Below are 11,334 nucleotides of genomic sequence, written 5' to 3' on the forward strand. Positions count from 1 at the left end.
AGGACGCCGCGGCCGCCGCCGACAGCCCCGCCGGCACCCGCGGCGGCTTCGTGCTCAACTTCCACGCCGACGCGGAGCTCGCGGGCAAGAAGAAGGGCGGCCTCTTCCGAAGGGGCTCCCTCCTCGGAAGCATGAAACTTCGCAAGTCCGAATCCAAGTCTTCCATCTCCAGCAAGCGCAGCTCGGTGCGCAGCGACGCGGCCATGAGCAGAATTAGTTCCAGCGACGCCAACTCCACCATCAGCTTCGGCGACGTAGATTGTGATTTTTGCCCCGTGGAAGACCACGTGGACGCCACCACCACGGAAACCTACATGGGCGAGTGGAAGAACGACAAGCGAAACGGGTTCGGCATTAGCGAGCGCTCCAACGGCATGAAGTACGAAGGCGAGTGGGCAAACAACAAGAGGCATGGCTACGGCTGCACCGTGTTTCCCGACGGCTCCAAAGAAGAGGGGAAATACAAAAATAATATTCTGGTCCGTGGAATAAGGAAGCAGCTGATACCGATACGAAATACAAAAACTAGGGAGAAGGTGGACCGAGCAATTGAAGGCGCGCAAAGGGCAGCTGCCATGGCCAGAACCAAAGTGGAAATAGCGAATTCGAGGTATGTAGATGTCGCGTGGGCGGTTGTGCGTGGGCGTTCGAAACAGTGGGGTGTCAGATACTATGTTTGTCATCCTGTTGGTGACGTCACCGTATTTGCCTCTGTAACCGCCAGAATCGAAGTTAGAAAATGATTGATATCGATGGAATGAGCGTCAGAAATGTATCTGTACTGTTCTGAAACATGCTGTCATCGCAAATTGTGGAAGGCACGTTGAGAGCCTCTTGCCGTTACACGTTACTTCCCTAATGCTTAACGTCGGTCACTCAGGCTCTGTGCACATTTTCCGGAATCCAGAAAGCTCCTTTCAGGGGTGTGCTTTTCCTGTTTTGTTTTACTACTACCACAGAGAACAACTTTTTTTTTTTTTTTTTTTTTTTTTTTTTTTNNNTTTGAGAAAGCCGCCAGGATCTAGATATGGCAGAAAATGGAGTGAGACCAAATCTCCTATGCGTTCTTTAAGACTGTAACAGAGCTCATCTGTATGGGAATGGCAGAGGACAAAGGCTGATACGAATTGCCACATTCTATGCTGGAATGGTTACATCACTGGTGTATTCAAAGGAAAGGGGTGGGGGGAACCTGCCATGGACAGATGGGACTGTCAGTGTGCCAGAGGTGGAAGAAAGTAGCACAGTAGAGGAGGGATGGAGTGAGTAGGAGATGGCAGTGAATTCTAGATTGAGAAGTGCGGTGTATGTGGGCACAGAAGGACTGTGTGCTTGAAGTTTTACCACCAACAGCTGGGTTTGGGGTCCAAAGAGAGGAATGGAGAATTCTATTGGGAATAGAATTGTCGTGTCGTAGACCAAAAAAAAAAAGAAGTTATAAATGGAAAATAGATTTTTAGTCTTATTTACATGGCCACTGAATGGCCACAGTAGTGTGTGACTTTGACTCCTACTTCCCGTAGAAGTAGAAGCCAAGTCGAAGCCACAGAATATTAGCGTGTCTTCAGATTTTTATTCTTAGCATTGAATTAATGAGCCCCTCTTTTTCTTTGGTTGAACCATATCGAATTTCTGACACTTGAACTTCTTGATGTTCAAAAACATGACAATTTCACAAGGTTCAACCTTATAGTTTCAGACTTTTGAAGTTTCTTTAAAAAAAACTTTATGGATACTGTTTACTTCTGAGTATCTGAAACACTACTTGGAAAATGAAAAGATCATGGTTTTTTTGTGTTATATTGAGAGAGGTATCAAAAGTCTTCAGAGTTTCTGTCTTTATCTTAAACTCCTCCTATTTTAAGGTTAATCTTGCTTGTTGTTGATTAGCATAAACTTTCAGGAAGGGCCTCTCCTCTCTTCTCTTTTGAGCATATTTTATTTTAGACCATAGTTTTCCCTAACAGCCAAGCGTTGAATTACTTGCTTTTCGGTTTGCTTATAGATCAGATACTTGGCACATCTAATCTTACTGGCTTCCTGGCCCTGAGCTAACTTTTGAGCCAGTGCTCTACCTTTGGTTTTGCCCTGGCCTCTAATTTTAAATGCACTCCCGGATTTTTCCATTTGTTTTCACCTTACAACCTAGTGATCTAGTAGAAGCAGTTTGATCTCAGCAGATGCAAGGTAAACCTGTGCAGGACACTCTAGCAAATGATTTTCTTAAGCTTGTTTTAATTATTGACTTTTATGGTTAGTTTAAATGGGGAGGAATCTACATAATGAAAGGGAAACACTTGTAATGCAGGGATCTCTGATTGTACTAGTATCATAAAACTCCCACCCAAGTCCTAGCCATGTCCTCTTTCTTTTGCTGGTAGTGGTTGTATAGTTTGAGATTACTGTGTTGCGTAGTTTTTAATCAAATATACTTTTGGCCAGTTAACTACTTCCTAAAAATTTCACTTAGCTATCTTTCCAATGCTCAGTTAATTATTCTGAGTGAAATAAGCCAGTCACAGGACATATTGCATGATTCCAGTTAAATGAGGTATCTAAAATGGTCCGACTCCTAGAAACACAGAGTAAAATTGTGGTTGCCAAGAGCTGGAGAGAGGAGGAAATGGGAAACTGCTGTTGAACAGGTATAAAGTTTCAATTAAGCAAGACGATTGTGCACACAGTGAACAATACTGTATTGTGCACATAAAAATTTCTTAAGAGGGTAGATCTCCTGTTAAGCGTTCTAACCACAGTAAAAAATGTATGTGCACTATTTGGATGATGCAATAGACAAAACAAAATTCTCAGTTAACCTTTTATGTCTTCCTTACTTTCACTGTGTTCCTCCTCTCCAGATCCCTTGCTTTGATAATACTTCAGATACAGAGTTTTGCCACTTGTTTTTGTAGAAAGTAGCTGATGAACTGACATTCCCCTTCAGTAGCTCCGAGTTTAAAGTTCTGCATTCTTTTAAAAACTTTTTTTTTTTTTTAAATAAAGAGAGGGGTGCCTGGCTGGCTTAGTTGGCTGAGCATCAGAATCTTGATTTTTGTCCCAGGATCATGGGACTGAGCCCCACATTGCGCATGGGGCCTGTTTGGGATTCTTGGTCTCTCCTTCTGTATCTCCCCCCACCGCCGTGGAAGCATGCTCTCTTTGAATGGGTGGACGGATGGATGGATGGATGGATGAATGATAGAAAAAAAGCTCCCATTAAGGTTTTGGAGATTGCTGGCAGGGGGAAGAACTTCTTGCTCTGTTTCATAAACCATGGCTCACTAGAGTGTCTCAGTATCTGCTCCGTCTTTCCTGGACCCTCCGGTTGTTACTATTAGTGTTTTGGCTTTACAGAATATCAAAAGTTTAAGAGCATAAGGTGACACTCTCCCCCTCATCCTGCCCCAGTAATGGCAGAATAACAACTAGAGGTAAGGCTCCTGGCAGCTGCCGCTCTCAAAATCCCCGGTTCACCGTTAGCAGCAGAGGGATTTGAATAGTTACTGACCGTCTCAGTCTGCCACCCAGATAGTGCCAGTCATTATTCTGTTATTTCGTGGGCTGTGGAGGATTTTTGTTACTTAAGTCTTAGGGAGACGGTCCACTTGTGTGCCATCGCCGCATATTATCCTGAAGCAAAGCTTCAAGTTAGCTTTGTGAGAAAATAGCTGTATCCTCCTCAGGGAAATCAGGAGACATGGAGCCAACCATCTTTTGCCCAGAGACTCAAGAAGATCTGTGGACCTTTCCTTTGCTTTGTTGAAGAGGGAATTTTGGTGTGTCTGTGTAGGAAATGCACAGGAAGCATATTTCAGAAGACTTATTGTGGGCCCCTGTGTAATTTTTACAGATAAGGGAATGTGGGGAATCATGTTAACAGTGGATAGTTGAAATAACCCAATAGATATAGAATCAGTAGAATGATTGGTTACTAGCAGGTTAGCACTTAAAGAGTGAAAACTCGGGGGCACCTGGGTGGCTCAGTTGGCTGAGCGCCCGACTTCAACTGCAGTCATGAGGTCATGATTTCACGGTTTGTGAGTTTGAGCCCCGCATCGGGCTCACTGCTGTCAGCGCACAGAAGGGGCTTTGGATGCTCTGTCCCCCTCGCTCTCTGCCCCCCCTCGCTCTCTGCCCCTCCTCTGCTCACACTCTCTCTCTCTCAAAAATAAACACTTTTTAAAAGAAAGGGTGAAAATGCTAAGGGATACTATTAATTTGCTGACTCCTGTAACTTTTCCACAGGTTTCTGTTCTGATCTAAAAAGTACCAAGTCTGTGAGATTGAACAGAATGTTTTCTTCCCTTTTTGTCTTGGTCCTGTGGGTAAAAACCACCTCCTAGATTGAGAAACTGCCTCAACCTCGTTTTCAAAGAAAGGTTCAAGAGGTAGGGGTGCAGCTTTGAATATTTCAAATCCCTCACATTGAGAGGCTGAGACCAAGGCTCTGCTCCAGATCACCCTCCATTCCTGTCGTGTCAGTGACGGTTCTCATTTGGGCATTTTTACCCCATTAAACTCTTGTCTCCAGTAATTTCTTAAGACATTCTTAAGACAAAGTACTGTTCTTTGAGAAAAATGTTTTAAGGAGGAGTTTGAGGTGAGGTATTAGGCTGAGATAGCATATAAGCGGCCCTCAGAGAACCACACTTCTGTGGCAAGAATAGACCATTTATAAAAGGATATAGACAAAAGAAGACCTTGTAGACTCTGAGCCCAGAGGACATGGTTATCATGCCAGAGGACGGAAGATGTCGGTGACAAGGATGGAGGAGAGCTGGCCTAACAGTTGCCAACCAGGGGCTTATGGGTGGCTCAGTCAGTTGAGCTTCGGGCTTCAGTTCAGGTCATGATCTCATGGTTTGTGAGTTCGAGCCCCATATCAGGCTCACTGCTGTCAGCACAGAACCCACTTCAGATCCTCTGTCCCCCTCTGTCTGCCCCTACCCCATTTCCTCTCTCTCTCTCTCTCAAAAATAAGTAAACATTAAAAATATTAAAAAAATTTTAAAGCAGTTGAGAACCATAGGCATTTGTTCATACTCCCTTCATCGAAGCACACAGATTCAAAGAAAGGGCAGTAACGTGGGAGCGTAGAGTGGAATAGAATAGTTACCCTGTTCTCTGACTCTGTGGCCAGACTACCTGAAGCCGGGACAGTTCTCTCTCTACCAGGTAGGCTTCCAGGACTGCCGTGCCGTGTCAGTGCCCGCTGCTCCCAGCCTCTCCCGAACTTGATGTGGTTAACAGCAGGACCAGTGATGTCGGGAGGGAGCCCTGTGCGGTCCCCGGCCCTGCTGGGCCGGTCACAGGTGCCGTTGCACAGGGGATGGAAGTGCCAGGTCGAATGTGGAGGCCTGGAGCCCAAGGAGCTGGTGCACAGGTGTGCCTGCTGCACCTGTTTTCACAGCTAGAGGATGGATTCCCTGTTGCCAGGTTTGAACTTGAGTATGAATAATGACGACATTTTTTTGCAGAAATGCTACATAAAAAATATATTTCCCATACTTTTTTTTAAATGTTTCTTTATTTTTGAGAGAGAGACAGAGAACACGAACAAGGGAGTGGAGAGAGAGAGACACACACACAGAGTCCGAGGCAGGCTCCAGCCTCTGAGCTGTCAGCACAGAGCCTGACACGAGGCTCGAACCCACGAACCTGCAAGATCATGACGTGAGCCAAAGTTGAATGCTTAACCAACTGAGCCACCCAGGCGCCCCATACTTTTTCATTTAAAAAGGTATTTTATGATTTCTTACCACTCTCCCTGTTTCCTCCATGGCTTGCGTGATTCAGCCACGACAGCTTTCCGTCGGCTCTGAGGGACGTCTTTCCTTATCTCTTCCCTCTTCCTGTGCCCTGGCCCCAGCCAGCCGCTCAGGGCTGCTCCGTCTTCAGGTCTAGGCATCAAGTGTCCTCTTCATAGAGGGTTTCCCCAACCGCACACCCTCCCACCCCACTGCCACCTCCTTCCACCTGAATGCCCGTTGTCACCTAGTTCAGTGTATTTGCTTCACATTTCTTTCTCCAACTAGATCAGAAAGCCGGACCCTGACGGCAGCTTTGCTCACTTTGGTATACCCAGGAGCTAGTTTAGATCAGGGCACTTTGGTAAGGGCTCTGGTAAATATTTGATGAATGAGTGAATTAAATTCTCACTGCTTAGGCTGTAAACACTGCCAGTGCTTCTAATTCTGTTTTCTTGGACGTTTATAAACTAGCTTTAAAGGAGGGAAACACAGCTCTCCTAATTCATCGTGCTACAATCTGAACATAGTCAAGGAAGTACAGAAAATGCAAAAGTGCATGTTACAGGTACCGTTTTCCTGAACTGTGTCAACATCATTAAAAAGTCATAACGAAGGCAAGGCCGGGAAATAAGAACTTGAGGTTAAGCCAAACTCTTATCTCCATTCTTCATAAGTATGAGCTGATCCAGCGATACATGTGAGTGCTTCCCTTAAACAGATATGGAAACCCCAGAAGTCAGTTTACACTCACTATACAAGTATTAGCTCATCCCTACCTGTTTGATATCACCAAAGTAGGTGATAAATCAGAACCTGAGCTTATTGGTTTTTAAAAATCTGTACGCCGAATGTTCAGCTGTCCTTATTTCCTTTTGAAAGTTTTTCTTGTCTGACCTCTTTCTTTTTCCAGGTCATTTTTCTTAAGCTCAAATAATGGTGTTCAATGGCACAGATTCTCACAAGATTACTTGACTTGATTCACACTTCACTTATTAGTAATTAAAACCCAGAGTCAACCATGAGTCACTGCACATTATGGATCCAAATTAAACTTCTCCCAATTTTAGAAAAAAAAAGCTCAGTCTCTGCCAAGTTATCGTGAAGAGCCAGGAATTTGAAATTCTTAAATTCAGTTAGAGAAAAGGTTTCTTGTTCTTTTTTGCAAATAAAAATTCTACTTTATATTCTATCTTTATTTCTTTTCTACAGTGTTAGTCGTCTCATCATAGCTTCAAAAACAATTGTAGATTATCATATCCATGAATTTTTTATTTCTTCTACTGGGGCTCTGGTTAATGTTCAGTTTTAACATAAGTGATTTTTTTTTCAGGAAGTTTGAATTTTTTTTGTAATGCCTTGTAAGCCATTTTAATGAAGAGGCTGTTAAATTGATAAGGTGATTATGGAGGAATTCACCTAAAATAAGGGAATTCACAGGTGAGGAGAGCATTAATTATTTTCTTTAGGTCTACCTCCTGCCTGTCACCCTTTTCCACCTCTTCTCACCAGCCCTTCTATGAGCAGATTCCAGGCTGAATACACTTGGGCTGGAGTGCAGAAAAGTTGCTGTGAATGGGGATTAATAGTTGCCCCTTTCTTCACAGGAGGGGTAATTTAACAGTTGAATGAGAGAGTGGGTATCACAGAGCCTTAGAAACTGTAAATAACCATATATAGTTTCCATTTTGGAAAATGTGTCCATCGCTAAGTCCCCAAAAGTGACCGTTGATAGATGACCGCCAGGTTAGACTGGGATAGAGTAAAGATGGAAGGAAGAAGGAAAAAGGAAGGGAAGGAAGGCTTGGGAAGCAGAAGGAGGGATAAGCAGAAGTGTCAACAGGCAATTATCCTTTTTAGGATTCAAAAGAAACTGAGCAAGGACAGGTCATGTGTATTTAAACCAAGCTACTCTGGGGTACGGTTCTGAAGACAGTGTAGGATAATAAAGATTTTTATCTTCATGTTGCGTAGGTATATTAGTGTAGGTCACCATTATCCTTTGTGTATTACAGTTACTGTATTGCCCATAAAAATTGTAAACACACGTTTCTCCTTTTTACCAGAGAACGCTCATTTCCCACGGGCGAGAGTAAAGAGCCTGCTCTGATCTCCTCCCATTTTTGTCCAGGCTGTTTAAAAACTTTTTTGAACATTTATTTATTGTTGAGAGACAGAGAGCAGGGTAGCGGCAGAAAGAAAGGGAGACGCAGAATCCGAAGCAGGTTCCAGGCTCTGAGCTGTCAGCACAGAGCCCGACGCAGGATCGAACCCACGAAGCGCAAGATCATAACCCAAGTCGAATCCGGACGCCAACCGACTGAGCCACCTAGGCACCCCCTGTCTGGGCTGTTTAAAGAAAGATGTGCTTCTCTGTGGTGAGAACCCCAGGCCTGCTCTGTGAGCCAGGCAGTCGCTGAGGGTCTTCCGGGTGCGTGTACAGAGGCAGCGGCTGAAACCAGAGAAGCATCTGCTCTGTCCTGCCGCCAGACAAGGGGCAAAGCTTAGGGAGGGTGGGACTCCAGAGGCATGACGGGAACATGCCCGGCTTCTCTCCTTCAGCTCTGATGTCACGGCATCTCGCCATTCAGTAGGTCGTTACACGTAACGTGGGAACATGCTGTGTTACGGGAACCTCATAAAAATTTCTTCGGCTATCTTGCTTCTGAAGATCTTTCTTGAAAACACTCCTCCTCCAGCCCTCTCAAGACCAGGCCCGTTCAGAAGCTGAGGCCTTGAGGTGGGCGGGCGTTCTGATGATTTAACAAGTAGGTTCAAGCAACACAAATTTCATGAAAGTTAGCCTTGTGCCGTAATAATGGGTGGGTCACAAGTTATTCAGACTTCTGGGCCAGTAAAAACATCAACTTTTTTAAACCCTGGCTCCTAGAGGCATAGCTTTCTAGTGTGATTAAACAGGGAACTTGAGGAGGAGATGCTGTGTGGGGGGTGCATGGGATACAGGGTAATGGTCAGTCCTGCGGAGGTCGACGTGGTGAAAACAGGCTGTCCAGGGTGGAGGAAAAAGACAGCATTCCGGGGGGGATGACCAGCTAGGTCTGGGGGACACGTGTCGCCCTTGTTTTAACTATAGAAATCGGAGTTTGCTTGGACGGTACAAACCGCAGCAGGTTTGATCTTTATCTCCGAAGCGTGACGTGTTCCCGATGCTGTAAACACGAAGAATTGAAGCAGCGATTACTTTCTAACGTATGTAACGAAAGCCCCAAGTGTGGAAGCCCTCATGTTCCATCCCGCGTGCTCCATATGAATTGTAGCCTTGACCCGGAGACGGATCCCCCGTTCGCAGGCGAGCGGCCGGGTCCTGTGTGGCCCCTCCGAGCAGCAGCTGCCCGGCAGCCCGAGGTCCCCGCTCACAACTTTCCATCAGGGATTAAGCTGACTCCGCCAATCTCACTTTACTCAAGACACCAAACTGGCCGCTTGCAAGACTAGTGCCTTGCAAATCTTTGAGATGCTTTTCTTATTATAGATGAAATATGAACATTGTGTTTAGGAACAGGATCCAACAAATGCCAAAGGTATTTATGTAACTCATTCAGCTTTAGTACAACGGCCTCTTGAGAATAAAACCAAATAAGCTTTTAATAATTTTGCCCTTCTATTTTAGTCGGTGTTTCACATTTATTTGTATAATATGCTTCGATTCAAAGTAAGCTTCTTTATCAGAAATTTAATTAATATGTAAGGAATCAAGAGTACCTCCAAAAGAGTGCAACCCTTTGAAGTCCGATCTTCTTAGGAATTCCCTGTGTGCCAAAAGAAACTTATTCAAGCCAAGTAAAATACATTAATTCATTTTCTAGCATTTTAAAAATAATTGTACCAGAGATTAACAAATACCTGTTAGATTTTTGTTAGTTTTCTTTTGAATAAGGTTAAAATTTTGCTGGGTTTTACTATATCAAGTCCATCAAGTTTTGATCTCAGTTGGCTTGGTCCAGAGACCCCTGTCTATTTCATTTTTTACATTGGTGTGAGAGCTTTTTGAATTGGTATTTCAGGATTTCCTACATTCACTTCCATCCATTAGAGGAAAGGTTTGATATTCATGTGGGGACCCTACTAAGTCAAGACATGTTAAGGAGAAATCCCATAGACGCTGGAGTTTCAGGTTCAGGAGCAGGAATGGAGGAGCATCAGGTGACGAGGCCATACCCACCCATTGCCAGCCCTTGTCACCCATTGCCACCCCTCAGCGATGTTCACTTCAGTGATTTGAGAATGAGTTGAGCTGTGACTGATAGATTACCTTGCAAAGATGAAAATGTCCTGGAAGGGTCAATAGCTAACACGTTAGTTAACACTCTGGACTGAACTTGCAGAAAAGACTTTTTATCTCAGGTTTTATCTCATTGAAATGCCGATTTTAATCACTCTTTTAACATTAATTGATGATATACTATGTAAAATTAGGATTAGGATCCAGCTCTTCCCATCACAGAGTCTGGTTAGGACAGATAAAAATTGTAATTACCCAGGCACCTGGGTGGCTCAGTCCATTAAGCATCCAACTCTTGATTTCTGCTCAGGTCATGATCTCACACTTGTGAGATCCCTCCCTCATTTGCTTACACATGCATGTGTGTTTTCTCTCTCAAAAAAAATTTAACAAGTAAAGATAAAAATGCAGTTACCTCTCAGGTGATTGGCACCTTGCTACGAGCTTAGGGGGCACATAGGAGGAGCTTAATCAGAGCCTGGGGCTGGAGGTGTGATTGTGTGGGTGGTGTCCAGCTTGAAAACCAAAGGATATGTAGGTATTTTCCAGAAAAAGGGAAGGGTGCAAAGGATAATGGCCCACATGTATTTGGGGTATTGTAAAATATTTGGTATGGCTAGAAAAAGGACTGCTTAGGTGCGGAGTGTTGAGAGATGAAGAAGAGATGAGATGAGGGGCTCCCTGACCTATAAGGGAGGAGTTTGGACATTATCCCAAAGTCCCAAGAGAGCTACTGATAGTTTTAGGCAGAATTGCATGATCAACTTTAGAAAGATCCCTCTGGATGCAGGTGGTCTAGGGCCTGGGAAGAGTCAGGGGCAGTATAGCCAGAGACCGATTAAGTAGTAGTCTGCTGACTAGTGATCTCGGTAAGAGCCCATGGCCTGAGCTACATAGTGATAGCAACGATGGAAAGAAGCAAACGTATGGTGACAGCCTCCCAGACAGACTTTGTAGGACTTGGTGATTGGTTAGATAAATGTGGCAAACCCAGAAGAGGCAGAGGCAGAGTGACCTCTGAGTTTCAAGATTGGCCACCTGGATGGATGCTAGCTAGTACTGTTCATTCAGGCAGGGACCGGAAAGAACAGCATGAGTTTAGAAAGGAAAATGAGTTTGGATTTTGACTTCTTGAATTTGGAAATGCTGGCCCCAAAGACCAAAAGGAACATGGGCCTGGAATTCAGATTTGTACCATACAGGCAGAGCCCAGACGCACACCTGAGGAACAAAGACATTTATGAGGCACATTGCAAAAGAGGAATTCCATGTGCATGATACTAGAAGCGGTTCTTTTTTAGAAGTACAAATAAAGTGATTCTCAAAGAAAGGACTGGGGGGGGG

At 44.4% G+C, this 11,334-nt stretch overlaps 1 protein-coding gene across 1 annotated transcript in view; it reads left to right on the plus strand.

Annotated features, from left to right (window-relative positions):
* JPH1 (junctophilin 1) overlaps positions 1–11,334 on the plus strand; it is an 86,226-nt gene that overhangs the window by 6,270 nt on the left and 68,622 nt on the right. Inside the window, 1 exon segment of the mRNA XM_077752466.1 lies at positions 1–610. This exon segment is cut by the window's left edge and continues 33 nt beyond it. Within this exon segment, the coding sequence (XP_077608592.1) occupies positions 1–610 (610 nt within the window).

This window comes from Crocuta crocuta, unplaced genomic scaffold (assembly GCF_008692635.1).
Source record: "Crocuta crocuta isolate KB4526 unplaced genomic scaffold, BGI_CrCroc_1.0 scaffold141, whole genome shotgun sequence".
NCBI classification, from domain to species: domain Eukaryota; kingdom Metazoa; phylum Chordata; class Mammalia; order Carnivora; family Hyaenidae; genus Crocuta; species Crocuta crocuta.